An 18,908-nucleotide genomic window follows, 5' to 3' on the forward strand; every position below is an offset into this window, starting at 1 on the left:
TTTCTGCTGTGTGTTTGCTCTCCTACCCATTTGTACCTTTTGTCTTTGTTGTCTTTCCCTCTGCTGTGGTTGTCATGTGGAAACTCACGAGCGTTTCCTTGGTTTTGTGTTGTTTCTGTTCTTCCCAGCTCTTTTCTGTGCACGTTTCTGTATCCTATTCTCCCACCAAGGTCTCCAAGGCCATTGTGACATATCTGGGCACTGATGTCTGGGCAGGTTTGGAGGGGAATCTTTGGGTGAGAGGAGTCTGAGCCCACATCCCAGTGAGCCTCACTGTGGAAAGCTCAATCCCTTTAGGCAGCCACAGCCCTTCAGTTCCCAGGATATCCAAAAAAGTGAGGTGGCAAATCCACAGAAGCAATTTAAACATTATTTTCTTGGCACAGCGCTTTTCTCTTACCATGCAGTCATTTAAATGAATGAATGAAAATTAAATGAATGAATGCAGAACAAAGAAGTGTGTCCCTGCTCCAAGGATGGGAACTCACCCCAATCCTTGTATTCCCAAGGGAAATCCTTTCTCCTTTCCCTCACTAACACCCAACCCATATCTGTTCTTCCCAAGTAATGCCAGTGGATTTCTGGCAAAATTGGAGTTACAAAGCTTCTGTGTATATCTAACCTCAATCTTTCTTCCTAAGGAGTCAGCTTTGCTAAAAGACCCAGCTCAGAGCAGTGAAATCCATACAAACCTCACCTGCAGGGCACCAGCCAATTCCTTCTCCTAACATGGCAGAGGAAAACTGGGCATGAGGAGCCTCTGTGCTTCTGCTCTGATCCATGAGATCTAAATGGAGTAGGGTCAGCATGAAGTTTGGCAGAATTTCTTTAACAGACTGCTCCAATAAGGAGTCAGGCTGAGCAAAAGCCAGAGCTAAATCTCAGGGGAGAAATACAGGAGAGAAAATAATGATGTCATTTACCATTCTTTCTTTGTTATAAAAACTTGAATTTATCTTACACAAACTGACATGCCAAACAAGGGTTCAGTTGTATAAAAACATGTGTTGTGATGGGAGAGCTTATGATTATTAAAACCAGGACAGTCACAGGTACCTAAACTGAAATTTGAAAATGTCTTTGCCTTGATTTGGCCCGGGGAGAATATGAGCAGGGCTCTGAGGCTGCTGCAGGACCTTCATGTCTCAGTCCACTAATGGACAGAGGGACAAAAGCACATTCAGCAGGCAGCAGCAATTAGCAAACAGACCCAGAGTGTCCGTCTGTCCTGGCTGCAGGGCTGCTCCCAGGGGTCATTATGGATGAGTGTGTCCAAGGCAGCAGATGTCTGGGGAATGCCATGATGCCTCAGGTTTTGGCTTTTCTATTTTTCACATTCTGTGCTGCTTTAGTGGGTGGGTCTGGGTTTCATATGAGGGGATGCTGAGCTCTGTGCACAGAGCAGGGGCACAAAACAATTCCTGCTCCAGCTGGGACCAAGGACAAATGATCCAAATCTCAGCCCAAGAGCACAAACACCGTGGGCTGAGAGAGAGAAAAACAACAAGGATGGGACTGCATGGGCTGGAGCTGGAATGGGACAATGAACTCTGGATCCAGAGCCCCAGTCATCCCAGCAAACCTAAGCAACACTCAGGGAACAATTCCATGTGAGAAAACTGCCTAAAAAGGGGCCTCAAAAAAGGCTGAAGAGGGACTTTTGACAAGGGCATAGAGTGATAGGACAAAGGGGAAATGGACTTAAGCTAAAGGATGGCAGGCTTAGACATTAACAGGAAATTCTTTGCTGTGAGGGTGGGCAGGCCCTGGCACAGGTGCCCAGAGCAGCTGTGGCTGCCCCTGGATCCCTGGAAATGCCCAAGGCCAGGCTGGACAGGGCTTGGAGCAGCCTGGGACAGGGGAAGGTGTCCCTGCCATGGCAGGGGTGGAATGGGATGAGCTTTAAGATCCCTTCCAACCCAAACCTTTCTGTGATTCTAAAATACCTGTGGGGGAAGCAGACAGAGAATTCAGTCTCCCTGGATCTCTCATCTCAAATATGACAAGAATATTCTCCATCCTCCCTCTCATGTGCTGGACAAGTCTGATTTCTCTCCTGAGTAAAAACTGCCTCGTGCACAGGGGGAGGTGAGGATCCTGTGGAAAAAAGGTGCACATGCTCCTTCAATTAAAGAATATTACAGATACACTTTAAGGTAAATTGATGTTGCAGAACAAATTCAATGCCATGAATAAGCCATAATGCACAAAGAATAAAATGGTGGAAAAACCCCAAAGAATTTAAAGGAAAGCTGGTTCTAAAGAACAGTTCCTGATAGCTGAGTGTAGGTGAGATCCTGAGCTACCCTAAATCAACAGCAGATTTTAGTGGAGCAGCAGTGTTATGCACCACCTGGGACCTGCTCTTTGCCTCCTGTTATTTTCTTGCATTTCAGTTCAAAGGAAATGCAGGCAGGTTTGCTTATGAGCACTATTTTTCATTAGCAGGCAGAGAAAATTAAACTGGGCTTCTTCATTGTTGCTCCCGCTGCAAAATTCTGCTGTCTTTGTAATGATATCCATCCATCTCATTCCATTTCTGATCTGGATGTCACATCTGGTTTTTTGTTGATGCTCATAAAATATTTACATGCCTGCTGTAGCACTTAAAACTCTCATTGTATTAGGGAATTTCTGTCCTGCCCTGCAGCAATCCCATCCATTTTGCTGCACACTGGCTCTGCTGTTGTTCCAGTCTTGTTTGTGGAAAGGAAATTGGGGTTTCTTGCAGAGTTGTTAGGTGGCATTCTTCAGCTTAGGAAGGATCAGTGACAATTGGAGATAAAGAAAGAGGCATTTTAGAAATTGGAAATGGATTCTAGCTAATGGAGATTATATCAGTCCTCTTGTTCCCCATATTTTCTTTAATAGGAAACACAAATTCACTCAGTGAAATAAAACATAAAAGAGATCCAAGTTCTTTTTTACTGAATTGCCTTCATTATTTGGCATACAGTTATAAAGAACTCTACTTTTTTTTCCCACCAGCCTGGAGGGCAGCTCATTTTGTAGAGTGGCACAGCTCAGTGCAGGAGCCAGCAGGAAACAGCTCCTGCTTTTCCAGAACAGGTTTTTCCCCTATCAATAAAGCATGGTTTGAGTAAGATAAGGAGGTGAAGTGTCACACTGTTCCCCAATTATCTATAAATCATTATTTCTTCCACCTTTTAAAAATATCCATTTCCTCACTTAGGTGCATTTGTGATAGGAAAAAAGCTGTGTGTGGTGAATAACCTCTTCCAACAGAGGAGGAAGTGCATGGAAATGATGGATGTGAAGGCAGAGGACCCACACCACCATGAATTTGTTGCTTTAAGGTGCTGGCAGCTCCTCCTTTGTCCCAGGGCTTTGAGCACATGTTTCTTTTCATACCTGCTTGACCTCTGCCTTTGCTGCAAACCTGAGCTACTCCTGTTTCTGACAAGGAGGTAACAGAGGAGAGCACTGAGGTTTTCTGAGGCTTTAAAGTAAGAGTTGTGCTGGTTTGGCTCTTAAAAATACAACATTCACACATTTTACTCTATGATACTTTATACACTTCTTCAGTCTCCTCCAGACACTCAAGTACTTGATGAATTTTAAGTAACTGATTTGTAGATTGAGCTGTCACAATTGAAAGCATAATTCCATCAGGCTCTTTGGTCACTTAATCCCACCCACAGCAAACTACATCCAGGGCATTCCATGCTGCTGTTTGTTTAATTTTTCATTTCTATAATTGACATCTCATCTTGCTTGGGTAGGATTCAGGATATCTTCAGCCTCTGGTTTCCAGTCATGCCCTTAAACAGTTTGAGAACACAGAAATTGTTTTTCTGGTGATATGTGCCTTGGATTGTCTTGGTGAGTATTTGTTGGGTGAAATATTGCTCCCTCAATTTATTTTGTATCTCACTGTATTTTGCAGCTGAAATCCTTGAGTTTTGTTTACAGCTATGCTGTTCACTTGGTTTGTTCTTTTTTTCCTCCTGCCTAACATGAATAAACCATGGTGTTAAATGTTTGGAGGCCTTCCATCTCCCCAGAGGAGCAAAGCCTTCCCCTTGCTTGCCTGATTTCCAGCTTGTGTCTTGTTTCCTGCCAGCCAACGGGACCTCCAGCAGCCAGCTGTCCACCCCCAAGTCCAAGCAGTCCCCGATCTCCACGCCCACCAGCCCCGGGAGCCTCCGCAAGCACAAGGTATTACGTTTCTTATACCTTACTACACCTCCTTCTGCCTCAGCCCCAAGCTCTGGGGGACCCTGAAGTCATGGCCATATCCTCTGGGAAAATAACAACAACTCCTGGTGTTCAGACAGAGGAGTTTGGCCCTTTACCTGTAAAAGTTGTCCTTTAGGGCATGGTGGTGGGCAAAGAGCACTGGCCTGACTGGCCCTGGAGTTGATAATGTGTGCTGGAGACCATCCAGAGGTGGATGGAGAGAACTTAACCATGAGTTTGTACCACTGTTTCAAAAAATCATTGATGGATGTGGTTTCATGTCAACCCGCCTGGCCTGAAAAGCTTCAAGTGTTGGCAAATCAGGCCCATTAAAGAGCAGAAGCAACACAAATGTTACTGGAGCTCTCAGACATCACTTTAATGATGCTCCTGAAGAATTTAAGTTTTTTTAAATTATTTAAGGCCATGCCCTGTTTTACAGGAAGCAGGTGATTCTTACAGCTGGTGTGGTAATTGTGTTGTGGAATAGGCCAACAGGTAGCACAGCATCCTGGCAGGGACCAGGAAACCTGTGCTGGCTCATGGATAATTCATGTATTGATTTATTTAAAAGGTACAGCAGCTGTCACAGCTTTTTCAGTTCCTGTTATTCAGGGCCACTCTGTGCTGAGTTCTGACTTTCATTTCTGTGGGCCTTTGCATTTCTGGAATAGCCACAATGCTGCTTCCAACAGTTTTCACTTGATACGGGAATTGGAGCTTGGGCACAAAAGTGGGTGAGAGAGGAAGTCAGGGGGGTTTCTCCTCAGTAAAACAGAATGCACCTCTCAGCCTGACTCTGAAAGCATTGACTCAAAGATTTTGAAGAGTAATTTAAAAATGCTGGTGATGCTGAGGTTTTTCAGTCAGCAGCCACGTGGAACCTACCATGGGGCAGCTTGCAGGGGTTGAACCAATTCTGTTTAACAAAGGCATAGCTGAATCCAAATGAAAACTGTGTTTTCCTCAGGACCTCACTCTGCTCTCAGCTGCTCAGTCTAAGTTTGAGAAAACACACCAAATTTAACACAATGTGTCCAGATTTATTGTCCATTTATAATTGAAGACAGAACCTGGCCCATGGTCTGAGTTCATCAGTCGAGCAGAAGTAATGCTGCAAACTGCGTCCTTTGCTTCAGCATTAGGAACAATAAATATTTTCCAAACTTTCCATCTCATTGAGAACTTTGGAGGTGAGGATTTGTTCCTTGGTCAAGACACATAAAACTCACCTTTTAAATGTTTTATGTATGTTTGCAGCTGGCTGATTTATGACCTTTCCAGTGCAGCCCTGAGACCATTTGTAATAGATGGTGACTGCTGAGGGCAAAGCCAACCCAGCTATGATTTTCTCCACTAAGTTAGGCCAATCAGCAAACACAAATTCAGCATTTTAGGTTACCAGAATATTCATGCATCATTGTCTTTCTTCCAGGAGCAATTTCCTGCTTATGATGAAATCACTTTTCTTTTTTCCCCTTAAAGCTCAAGTGATAAATGCTTAGGTTGAGCTCACCACAAAGTCCTATTTTACCTCTTCTTATATCAAGATTTCTGTGAATTTCCTTCCTGAATATTTGGGTTTTTCTTCATTTTGCTCAGTTATTACCTGTGTGTGGGTCAGAGCTCAAAAAGATTCCAGGAGAACTCTTGAGCTCGTTCCTGTACCTTGTCCCACACTGGACTTTAAACGAGTGGAATAAAATGGTTACCCCAGAAAGGGACACTGGAAAAGCTTTATATTGAGCATTTTATCCAAATAACAAACTTGGGATTATTTTATTAACCTTTCCAACTGATTGTAAGTTACTTTAAAATAAAGAATAAACCATGGAACACGTGATTTTCCTGGAGATTTGTCCTGAGGGCAGCTGTCAAACCAAGGTAAGACTCTACTGTGGACTTAGGTTTAAAGAGGTGTGTTTAAGGCACGATGCTGCTCTTTCATGCATGTGCTGGAAATGCCATGTTGATCCAGAACAATAAAAAAAACATTTCTGAAACTTATCCCTGAATAGTCATCAGGAACAGAGATGCACTTGCTGGAATGGCCACATTGATCCAGAACAATAAAAAAAAGCCCATTTCTGAAACTTATCCCTGACCAATCAGGAACAGAGATGCACTTGCTGGAATGGCCACATAGATACAGAACAATAAAAAACCCCTGAAACTCATCCCTGACCAATCATCAGGAGCAGAGATGCTCTTGCTCCTCTGTGCAAGGAGCCTGCCTTGGTTTTAGCCTGTTGCTCCCTGGATTCTGGTGATCCCAGCCCAGTCACCAGCGCACTCCACCCTCTGGAATGTGAATTTCAGCCTCTGGGCTGCCCAGAGCCACTCAGCTGCTTCCCTTTGCGTGGCCAAGGGTGGGAGCTGATGGTGAGGGTTAACATTTTCTCTTTTCTCCCTACAGGACTTGTACCTGCCTCTGTCTTTGGATGACTCTGATTCCCTGGGAGACTCCATGTAGAGTGAGATGTCCACGTTGCATTTGGGATACAGCAAAGTACCTCTGCCACACAAGCAGATCGGTGACTGGTGCTTTCAAGTCAAAGGACACACAGTTAAATGTCGTTTTTGTTCTGTGATTTCTCCTCTCTGTGCCACAAACCAACACCTGCCAGTCTATAGAGATAGAGGGATACCATTCTTCTTAGTCACAGGGGTGCAAAATGGGCATTGTGAGAAATTTGGGGCCTCCATGCCAAGGATTCCGTGCATTTCCCATTTTCTTCTGTTGTTTCTTCTGCTGCTGCAACCATGTGGTTTTCCTGGTGTTAGTAAAGTAGCTCCCCTGGAGGTGTGCAAATGGAGCCCTTGCTGAGCAGTTTGCAGGCTGGAGCAGGGCAGATGATGTTCTCCACCTGTGCAAACTGCCAGCTCACCTGCTCCTCATTCACAGCCCCAGTTTTGGCACCTGCATTCTAAAGAGTCTTGGTTTTGTTGTGGAGAGCAGGAAGGGAATTTCTAGTTGGATGCTTAATATGCCAGCAGAAGCTTGGATGAGATTAGGAATGATTGTGTCAGATGCTAAGTAAGGTTAGTACAATAATTCTAATTATTCAAATATTGTTTGGGATTTTTTTAATAATTAAGTAAAAAACCCCCATAAATCAGCTGAGTTATCTGGTGTAGAACATCTTCCACATGCAATGCTGCTAGCTGGTAACAAATATTTATACCTCCCCTATGGTATCTCTCTATCTCTGTTTGTAACAGTAATGCCTTGTGAACAGCCAACACTGAAAACACTGTGAGAATTTGTTTTCAGGTTTGACACCCTATAGGTCACTTTTTATAGCAAAAAAATCAATACACTTTTTATAAAGGAAAACCTTTTATCTGTGTTTTGGGAGTAAGGATTCAAGCTCCTTCTTTTTTATAAAAGCTGGTAATTTTCTTTTGTTTAAAAAACACGTTCAGAAAAAAAAAAGTACAAAAAAAACCAACCACAACTGCAGAACAATAATAACAGCAACTCAGTTTAGAAATCTTGTCATCACTGCCAAAACAGACACGTGTAGGGGGGAAAAAATGGTCAATTCAAAATATTGAATGTTTTGATAGTTTTTGTAATGTTTAAGACTACGTATTTGGTTTTTTACACTTCAGTATTCCTAACTATGGCCAGATTCTCTACTTATATAACAAATGAAGTTTTGTGGTGTTCTAAAAACCTGTATTTTAAGAAACTCTTCTATCTGAGAAAAACAAACTCGCTGTATTTAGAGAAGCTTTTGCTTTTATTAATCAGTAATGCCTCCTCCAGAATGCAAAGTTCATCTCCTCACGCAGGCCTGGTGGTTTTTACTGCGCCAAAGCTTCGTCCTAGGCCAGCTGCCACTGCCTCCCTCCCTCATGGAATAAGCTTTGATGAAACTGATTCTTGCAGAACTTTACCTAAATGAAATCTGTGCAATCAAGCCTTTCTTTGTTGCTCTATTTGCTTTTCTTTCCCTTTTTTTTCCAACATAGACACCTACTCCCTGTTGCCTTGCAACCCCTTGTGGTTAGGATGGATTTCATCCTTGTGATGTTTGATGCTCCATGAATGCTGGGCTGTTCCCAAAGCCACTCCACGTTTTGTTTGCTTGCATTGCTGGGATGAAACAATCTGTGCAGGCTGCATCTTTCGAGGCTCGTGTGATCATACTTATAATGCAACTTTTTAAAAGAGATTCATCAGAGAGAGGCCAGGATTGGGAATTGTCAAGGGGTCAGAGTTATCATGCACCAAATTTGCACCCAGTAGTCTTAGTGCATGATCATTTACAGCCAGAGTTTTGCACAAGGAGCCATTTGTTCTCACTGATAGCTTCATTTGATTGAATAACTCTCTGACTGCACAACTGCTAAATGGTCATTTTAAATATTGTAAATAGAATCCTGGGGTTAGTTCACAGGCTAAGGGCTCGTTGAGGGTTTGTGGGGGGAAGGATGGTGCTGTGGACAAAGCTTGGGTGCAGCAGTCAGCACACCTCTAAGCCCTTGGCATTGCTGAATTTTGTGTCTGAATGGGAGCAGGTCTCTGAGTAACCCTGTGCCTCAATCTGTCTGTCTGTCCCTGCAGGGACAGCTCTGTTCTACCTCACTGGGGGTTGTGAGGCCAAATGTTGGTTAACATTTGTCAAGTGCTTTCAGATCCTCTAACAGAAGGTGCTGAAATATTCTGGGTGCAGATTTGGTTATGGGTGCTAATTTTTGGCTGTTTAATCCTGTGAGTGCTACTGTAGAAGCTGGTCATGAGCAAAAAGGACTTTTTTAAGCATAAGGATGTCAAAGGCCTTGGTTATGCTAATTACAATATTATTCATCAGAGCTTTTGTCTTAGGGAAAGCTTTAGTGGGACAGATTACTTAACATGCTTTTACCCTCTCCTCTGTTCTGCTGGTGGAAATCCCAGAGTCCCTCCTTGAGTCTCTGCCTCTCCAGGGACCCTGAGCAGTCACCACGGATGGACTGGAACTGCAGTCCAGGCTGTTGTCACACTGTGACAGAGGCCATTCCTGTCACAGTCAGGGTGAGCCTGTCCTGCCACCTTTCCTCAGACAGACCAGGAGACCAGCCATTCAGTCCCACCCAGGTTCTCATGCTGCTCAGTGCAGGATGCTCACCACAGATCCAGCAGGAAACCCAAATCTGGGCTGCTCTCTGCTCAGCAGCCTGAGCTGCTGGAGCCGCTGGTGGAAAGGAATCTGGGAGATGCTCTCACCCAGTTTGTGTAAGAGAAAGCAGGATCCCAAGGGAGGAATGATGCTTTGTTTGGATGGTTGTTGGGCAGGGGTTCCTTTCCTTCCTGCCAGAAGCTCTGTTTGGTTATTTGGAGATGCTTTTCCTGGTGGAGCATCACTGAGGAATCACTGAGATCTTCCTCCTGAGCTGCACCTGGTGACACATCTCAGACCTGATCCTGCCAGCTCTCCCTTGGGAATGCGGCTTTGTTTGCATGAGGATCATCTTGTGGTGGGGCTGAGCCCAGAAATTCCTTCAGGGAATTAGGGGGACCTTGAAAAGGCCTAAAAGGATTAAAATTAATTGTTCAGTGGGAAAAATAGCCATTCAAACCAGCAGAAGCCACAAAGAAAACAGGGTATGAGGTCAGACTCCCAAGTTTTAGGAAGCAATTTTCTGGGTAGAAATGCCTGGGCAGTGGAAGTCAGTGAACATTTCAGCTGTAGCATAGAGTGAAGTCTGTATTAATGCCAATATTGCATGAGTTCTTGTACAGAAATGCATGTGGAATGTTACATACATTCAGAACTAGTTACCTTTGGCTTTGTAGGATCCCTCATCTAGATTTGAATACAAAGAGAAACAGTGCACAGGCATCAGACCTTAGTTACTGAAACAGAAGAGCAGCTGTGATTCAGGAAAAAACCTAAAAGCTTAAATTTTAGCAAGTGCTTTACTCCTGCTGACTTTTCATGAGATTAAGCTTGGATTTGGTCAGAAAGCTTTCCTGAACTGCTGTGAATTAGTAATTACTTCCAATTTACTATGGCAATTCCAGACCCTGTGAGATCCTGGAGCAGATGATAGTAATTCCACTATATACTCCACAGTTCACCTTTCATATTGATTTTTTTTTTTACATTTACAAGCACATAAACTCCACACGATATGAGGATTTGCCATATTAATTCTGCTATAAAAACCCTGTCTAATTTGCCTCATGAGGCTGCCTTTAGTGCTTTCAGAGACTAATTGAATCACTGAGACTATATTGTTTTAAAACAATACAGTATTTAAAAACAAATTGGAGAAACTCTTAAAATAGCAGGGCTTTGTTTCTTTGAAATCTGTCTTTATTCAGAATAATTTAGCAAATTTGCATATTAAGATCCCTGTTTCAGACACAGTCATTAAGAAGGAATAGTACATACAGAAGGGTTTAGCATTTTTACACTCAGGTGATGGTCTTGACTGTAGAAGATGAGAGGAATGCAGCAAAACCTTCAGCCTTGGGATTTTTATCACTTGTAAAGCATTTATAATCCTGAAGTTTCTGGTTTAAAGCCTCATCTGGTATATGATTTGGAGCTAGTTCAGTTCCACCAGCTAAATATCTTGAAGTGATTTGGAAAGAGTTTGATAATGAGATTTTACTTTGCGGTGGGAGTTGGAAGCAGCTTTTCCCTACCACTGTCTGTGTTTCCAATATCTGCACATTATTTATTGTCTTCTCAGGAGTTAGAAACCTTAATTGCGTTATTTCCATTGATAATAGAATAATCCTGCTTAGAAAACAACTTCCACATCTCTCTCACCCTCAGCTAACACACGTGTAGGCATACAGAAATCCACACACTTGGTCGAGCTGCCATTTCTCTCTCATCTGCTTGTTCAGTACTTTTGAAGGGGAAAAAAAGGAGGCAGAACCAAAAACTGTGGCAAACAGCAAAGCAGGGTCACACCCAGGCATTTCCAATGGGAAGCAAGGGCATTAAAGTGTTTGTTTCTCCTTATCCTCATGGAGAACATTTCCTGGGATGCCTTTTCATGCCTTTGAGGTCAGTGCTGCTCTTCCTGCTGCTTCCCAGCACAGCGTGTGGGAGTGCTCTGGGATTCCAGGCTGGATCCCTACCCAGACACTGTTCCAGGGACAGCCATCCCTGGAAGTGACATCTTCTCTGCAGGGGCCCAGTGTGGATTTTGCAGCCTGAGCCTTCCCCAGCGTGCTGAGAGCACTGCAGTGATTTTGTTGCTGACCTCCGTGGTGCCCCACAGCCATGCAAAGCAACCAAGAGTTCTCTTCCACTGTAGTAGAGGCAGAATCATTTTTAGAGAAAGGGATAAAAGATAGCCAAGTGAAGTAGATATAAAATTAGCCTAGAAAGTGTCTCCTCAAGCTAAGACAATCCATAACCAGAGAAAAGCTCTGTAGATGTGTGTGTTTGCCACACACCAGGTGCTGATCATGACCACAATGGAATAAAACAGCTTTTGTTTCCTTGTGGTGACTTAGGCTCCAGGTCAATTTTCTGGTTGCTGATGGAAGCAGGCTGGGACAGTGTTTGGGACTGGTGAGGTTCTTTGTAGAAGCAAATGGATGGCATGAGATAAGGATCTTTTTCCTGTGTAGCTAAAGAGTCAGGCCAGTCCTTACAACAGGACAAGTGCTTTACACAAGACACCTGGAAGGGATCCAGCTGGAACCCCACCCTGGTGTGATGAGAGCAGGAAGGTGAAGACTTTAAGTGCCTTCTAACATCCCCTGGGCTTCAGAAGCAGGACTGTGCATGTGCCCAGCAAGGCCTGGGGTTCAATGGCCTTGACCAAAGGAGACAGGGCACACTTGAATTCTCGAGGTATGAAACCCATCTCAAAAATTGCTGTCTCCAGAACCACAGAATTCTCCTGGCTGTCCCATCTGCATGAATCTGAGCCTCTCCACAGTATCTCAGGAAATGTTAAAGCTGAGTCTTGTGTCTCACAGCTGCTCCTCACTGTGGAGTGAACAGGGCTGGGTTCTGCTGCAGCGGTGGTTGATTCTGCTGTTCAGATGTTCTTCATCCTCCTCCTCTGCTCCTGGCTCGAGAGCTGCTCTCTCCTGGTGCCTGCAGGTGAAAGGCTGGGAGCAGCAATGTACAGACCCCCCTTTGCTTTGTTTTGTTTCCTCTGGAACAGTTCTAGTCAGTGATGACGGAAGGTCTGAGGCCAAGGTGACAAAGCCATGTTTTAACAGGGAGAGGGGAGATTTTCAGGGAATATAAAGTAGGTGGATGGAAAGGGTTTTTCCAGCAATGCCATTGCACAGCTGCTCTGATAGGATCCCAGCTGCAGAGCGTGGTGTGAGTGCTACACCTGCAGAGGAAAATGTGCAGTTTTGGGGTCACAGACCACTACCCATCCCTTGGGACATTGCTTAGAGGAGGTTAAACACACCAACACCTATTTTTGGCCAACAGATGAGCTTCTGGGCAAATGAGAATCAAACCTAGTGGATTCAGCAGTGGGTTTCAGAGCTGTTGGGGTGTGGCACACTCTGGACAGATCACTTCTCCTTGTGCCAGTGCACAGGGGGCTGGTCCCAATACTTCCCTCCACCTGTAGGGTGCTTTGAGATAAGCTGATACAAAGAGCTTGATTTTAAAACGTATTCATTGCTCAGCAAAGTCTGAACACGTTACAGAAGCAAACAGGCAACTCTCTCACAGAACTCTGGCTCCCTCAAAACTCTGCTGTAAAAATGTTTAAGTATTTCAGTCATGGGGAAAGAGAGACACCTCATTTTTAGTTCCCCATTGAAACCATGGGGGAGCCAGCAACAGCCCTGGGAGGAAGGAGGTACCCTCATCCAGCAGCCCCTTTCTCTCCTGCCTGATACAGCCCCAACTGCCCCTCTTTTTGTTAGATGTACGTGCACATACCAGGGCAATTCGTGCTAGTAGTCAAAATATGGGCCTTCTGTTTACAAACAGTGATTAAGTCTAATTATTTCAGTGGCTTTCTACCAAGAAAACAGTGGGCCAGGTGTTGAAAACCTTCTTGTTTAGAAAGTGTTCATGGTCTACATGGGAGAGAGCAGCGTCCTTGCTTAGTGCACCTGAACTCTCCTCCTGTGACTCTTTGACTCTTGCTCTTTGTCTCCCTGAACTCAGGGCTCTTGAGCCAGTTTGGAGGTTCCCTAGGTCTGACTGTTTATCACTCAAACTGAAGAAAAAGGAGGATGCCCAAAGGGAATTAACAAATCTTGGCAGTAATTAATCTGTCAGCTGGAAAAGAGAAAGCTGGCATCATCAGGGAAGGATGGCATGATGGAAAACACAGGGAATGAAGGGAGAAGCCTGGTCCTTGGAGGAATGGTGGGGGGGGTTTGCCAGGAGGTAGGTGCTGAGTCATGAAATGAGCTGGAGCTTCAGAGAAAATCCAGTGGCAGGGAGAGCACTGGACATGTCAGTGCCACTGATGTGTGGGAACAATGAAAGACAAAAGGCAAGAAATTCCAGGGACAAAGAAAGAAGGAGACTGGGGCTAGCTGAGGATCTGTGGCTCGGTGTGGACAGAAGAGCAGCAGCAGCTCCTGGCTGTTTGTTGAGAGTCGTGTCCCTGCAGGTACCTAGGCCAGGGCATGGTGTCTGTCCACAGCAGTGTCTGTCCCTCTCCCCTTGGCAGAAATAAGGCCAAACCTGGCTGCAGGCAGGAGGACCTGGTGTGAAGCTCCTTCCCTGCTACTGTTTAGTGTGACCGTGTTCACAGGGGTCTCAGGTTGAGGGAAGAGACGATGATTTGACTCCATGTTTCAGAAGGCTTCATTTATTATTTTATAATATATATTACATCAAAACTATACTAAGAGAATAGAAGAAAAGGTTTCAACAGAAGGCTGGCTAAGCTAAGAATAGAATCAGAAAGAATGATAACAAAGGTTTGTGGCTCAGAGAGTCTGAGCCAGCTGACTGTGATTGGCCATTAATTAGAAACAACCACATGAGCCCAATCCCAGCTGCACCTGTTGCATTCCACAGCAGCAGATAACCATTGCTTACATTTTGTTCCTGAGGCCTCTCAGCTTCTCAGGAGGAAAAAATCCTAAGGAAAGGATTTTTCATAAGAGATGCCTGTGACAGTTTAGCTCTGCTGCCAGCACGTGCCATCCCTCAGGGGGAGAAGGAAGATCCAGGTTTATTTACACTGCTCCCTGGGTCAGATCAGAAACAGCAATCACTGATCAGCCTGCCCTGGCCTGGAGAGGACAGACCTGGCACTCTGGGGGATGTAAGAGAATAATGAGGGCACCTGAGAGCCTCCCATCCCCTCCCACAGGGCTCAGCCAACTCTGGGAAAGGGGGCAGCCAGGGTGAAAAGGCAGCACAGACTCCTCAGGGAGGGTGTGCTGTGTGGGCACAGAGCTGATGCTGATCTTGCCCAGGAAATGCCCAGCCCCTGTGTGAGAGCTGCTGCAGCCACACAGCCATGGGAACTCTGCGCTGAACAAGGGCACCTGTGTTTGCACTGCTTTTCTCATGAGATCTTTTTCCTAAATTCAGTTGAGTTGCTCATGAATTTAATCCTAAACCACAAAATAACTGACTCATCCAAACACTTTTTTGCTCTACAGTCTCAGATTATTTATTTTGTTGCATAAAGATTGCATCTCTTCTATTTCCATAAATTCTCAGACACTCAATATAATGCAAGCAGAACCCAATACACCTAATTTTCTGCTGCTTTAACCAGGCAGAAGCTCCTCTGTAATTAATTTATGAATCTATCTGGTCCAAGGTTGGTCTCCTGTTTCAAAGATTGATTGCAGTTGATAATTCTTGTGTGATTGATTACTTGAGTGCAGATTCACTTTCCTGGGTGACAGCTGCAGCCTTTGCAGAGAAAACCTCACTGACCCCAGTTATCAAGTGATCTCTTGTATGGACCTTGAATAGCAAGTTATAGATGGGAGATATTTTGTATAGTTGAATTATAGTTACTGATAAAGCTGAAATAGTTTGCTGAAATACATTACAAGTTTTAGAATTGAAAATTAAACAAGGAACCTCAGCAAATCAGGGCCTCCTCCATATTTTTTGCTCCTAAAGAGTGTTGACTTTATCTCACTTCACTCTCACTCGGTCTACCAATAGACATGCCCTGAGCCCAGCAGGTTTATGGGACTAGAAGTAGTATTTCTATTTTTACCAGTATTTTTCTACTCTAGTCCCAGCTAGTACCAGGCAGAACAGAGATTTGTGGTTGGTTTGGTTTTTAGAGAAAAGCATTGCCAAATGCCTCTGAAATAAAAAGAAAGATTGGGGTCATTTCAGGTGACTCATCTAAACTCAAGGCTGCTTTTGAATTTTATCCAAGCTGGTTCTTCCATCTCTCTTTGCAAGAGTTATTGATAGGAAATGGAGCTAAATTGGAGTCACATTTGCACAGGGGGGTTGTTGCAGAGCACTGGGACTCACCTGGCGCGTGCAGGCAGGATGGAACACGGTGGTGGCACCAGGTCAGGGAGAGCCAGAACCAAACCCTGGCTCTGGGAAACCCATGCAGAGGCTCAGACTTGGGAAATACCTGTAAGGGACCAAAGGATTCCAACCTTGGGTTCAGGCCCAGTTCTTAACATGACAAATTCTATTTTCAGAGAATCCCTGAGAAACATTTTGTGGGGTTTATTTTTGTTGTTGTTTGGGGTTTTGGGGTATGTTGGTGGAGTATTTTGTCTTTTTTTTTTAAATTACAGCATGGCTGCTTTTCTCTATCTGCTTCCAGCCACTGCAGAGCATGTATGGATGGACTTGTAATTCACTTTCCTCAGCAGGTGGCAGGTGAAATCCTGTGATATTCTGTTTCCCTCTCATGCTGACCATACAGTCACAGAGGGGTTGCAGAACACACAGCTTTATTTCCTTTCTCTCCCTCTCTTTAAGACAGAGGAGCTTTTTCCAGATTTAGTGTGATGTCTAATGATGCATTTGCCTAAAAAGAAGAATGTCTAGGGAATTAATTGCACTTAATTGGTGTTTTTAGATATGGTGAAGCAGGAGTATTGAATGTAAGAACAAGGAAGCCTGTGAGTTATAATTACATGCTGAATTCTGACATGTGAAATTGTTGTTAGTTTGCTTCTTATTTAAATGATGGGTGATCCAAGCAGCTTGAGCACCATGGCAATCCTAGTACAGCTGTGATTAGCAATTAGAAGACACCCAGGGTCTTTTGGAAAGAGGAAACCCGTCTAGCCAAAACTCTTCTGTTCTCTGAAATGACACATTCCCCTCCATAATTCTCTGGATTTTGTGACACAGTCTAGTCTGGAAGCACAGGAAAGGAGGATCAGCCTGCTGGCTTTGCTGTCACTAGCCTTTGTCTGCTTTCTCAGTAACAAATCCTGTCCCAAGCTGAGGTGAGCAGCCCTCAGCCTGAGCTCCTCACGCTGCTCTTGCCTGGGGAGCAGGAGCTGCCTCTGCTCAGGACCCTGTGGCTCCCAGAGCTGCAGAGCCACCACCCAGCACTGCTGAGGGAGGGAGATGTGCAGCTGAACTGGCACCTGATGGTGGATTACTGTCTCAGACCATGCATTGAGTTCGTATGATTTCCTCATTAACGACAAAGCTGCAATATAATATAATAAAACTGAGAGGCCACGATGGATTTTCTCTTGTGGTTCAGAGGGTGGGGGTTGGAGGGGCAGCTGGGTTTAAAGTTTAGCTGGTATACTTTAAACTCTGTGTACATAACCTTGGAGGACACGGGGGTGGGAAGGGGTCTGTGGTTATTTTGGTGGGATTGGTAAACTTCAGGATGTTTTTGTTTAAAGAGTAAGGTATTTAATTAATGACATTGTACAAAGAGTTATTAATTTAAATTGTGCTTTTGTTCTCCTACCCCAGACCTGTCTAACCTTTCTTTTTGGCAAGCCTGCAGCAATGCTGATCATGTTGACTTTTGTACCTTGGGGGAGTGTGTGGAAGGGGAGGGGAAATGCTTTTCTCTTCAGACAAATAACGTTGCCCATAGTTAACTTCCTGCTTGGATATGTACCTTGAATTCCCTTTATGCTGAATTTTTATGTGAAGGTCTCTTCAAAGGGACAGAACAAGCAGAGGTTATTCCAAAAGATCTCAACTGTATCATCTTGTAATATATTGCAGCTTTATGCCAATGATTCCTTGCTTACCTGTACACAATCCATGCATGTTTTGAACTAATTTTGCATTCTCCATTTGTGGTGAGTTACTTAGCATTTTAACCACCTTTTGTGCCATTCAACTTGTACAGAAAACATTTTTATTGACGTTTTAAAGGGAGGGGGAAGAAAATAAAAAGACCCCTTCTGCTCTCTAGTTGTAGGTAGAACTCAGTTACTTAGCAAACAGATGTAGATGAGTGGTTGTAGTGTTAGAAATGTTGGCTTGCTCGTGTACAAGCTCTTGAGAGTAAATGCATGGTCCTGTACCTCTCTTTTCTTAATTAGCTCTTCCTTTCCTCCTGGAAAGATTCTCTCTCTCTCCCTCTCTCTTACTCTGTCTTTGTCTCTCTCTCTCTCTCTCTCTCTCTCGTGGTTGTAAAGTACAGATTTGGGCATAAATAAAACGATAAACGACCAGGTTTGAAAAGCAGTTCTCAACAGGTTCTCTCGGGGAACGTACTTCTCGCAGTGCCTTGCCTTGGCACGTTGATCAGATCCACCTTGCAGGATACAGCAGGAGGAGATCAGTCCCCAGTGCCTCTGCCCGAGCTGGGAGCAAGTGCAGCCTTTGGAGGGTTGGCTCTGCTGGAGGGTGAGGTGCTGCTGGGCCGCTGCAGCTGAGGCAAGAGGCACGAGCGGCGTTGGCCGTGGCCTCCACTCCTGCTGGGGTGCTGGGGTTGTCCCTGGGAGTCGTCCCACGGCCCCTGATTTGCGGAGTTTGCACACGCTTTTGATTTTCCTGGATACACAGCAAGGGGGTGGGGATGGGATATGGGAATTATGTTGTTGGGGGGGTCTGTAAACAATTCCTTCTCCACACTCCTGAGCTCTGAGTTGAGCACAAGGGGCTTCTTGTTTATTAGCTGTGGTTCTGTTGGCAGTGAAAGACAAAAAAATGGGCAAAGTCTTGGAAAAGATGGGGTCACACACAAAGATGCATTTTGTAAGAAATGGACTTAAAGAAACCCCAAAAAGCCGTGCCACGAAATCACAAAGTGTACCTAGATCCACACCTCTATTCCCTATGGCTCTTCTCCCTTAACAGAATTTCCTTTTGTCAGAAGATTTGACTAGGAAAAAATTCCATTTTTGTGAGGTGTTGTGAACTGTTTTTACTACTTGTAATAACCATCCCGGGTCTGAGTATTCTTGTAATGCAATGCCATGCAGCAGAGAACCTGTCCACTTTATAGCTTTGCTCTCAATATTTGTTACTCATTGTTTTCTCATCTAAATGTACATTTGCAAGATGTGTGTAATGTCATTTTCAAAAAATAAAATTTGGTTTCAATATCTAGGCCGATAAAAACTTTTCTGAGGCTTTTATTTGTTGAGTGTGTGTTGACTGTGACTTGTGAATTATAGAACACTCATTCATTGTGATACCTCAGCTTTCCCAAATCTACCCCACTTGTATAAATGCAGAAAAAAAAAAGAGGCTGGGGAGGGAATTTGATGCCCCTGAATTAATTAAGATACAAATCTGCCTGACTGAAGCAGCCCAACCTGTGCAGGACCCATCCTTTTGCCTAAAGGGATGAGCTCTGTGCGGGTCCCACTCTGGGAGAAAAGG

General features: G+C 44.4%; 1 protein-coding gene across 3 annotated transcripts in view; it reads left to right on the forward strand.

Annotated features, from left to right (window-relative positions):
* The window catches only part of DCX (doublecortin), an 81,484-nt gene extending 62,840 nt beyond the window's left edge, over nt 1-18,644 (forward strand). For all 3 annotated transcript variants that reach the window (XM_066559232.1, XM_066559231.1, XM_066559234.1), the window contains 2 exons: nt 4,085-4,179; nt 6,617-18,644. In XM_066559232.1, the coding sequence (XP_066415329.1) occupies nt 4,085-4,179; nt 6,617-6,673 (152 nt within the window). In that variant the 3' untranslated portion in view covers nt 6,674-18,644. The remainder of the gene's footprint in view (nt 1-4,084; nt 4,180-6,616) is intronic.
* The last annotated feature ends 264 nt before the right edge of the window (nt 18,645-18,908 follow it).

Source organism: Molothrus aeneus, chromosome 14, assembly GCF_037042795.1.
Source record: "Molothrus aeneus isolate 106 chromosome 14, BPBGC_Maene_1.0, whole genome shotgun sequence".
Lineage (NCBI taxonomy): Eukaryota > Metazoa > Chordata > Aves > Passeriformes > Icteridae > Molothrus > Molothrus aeneus.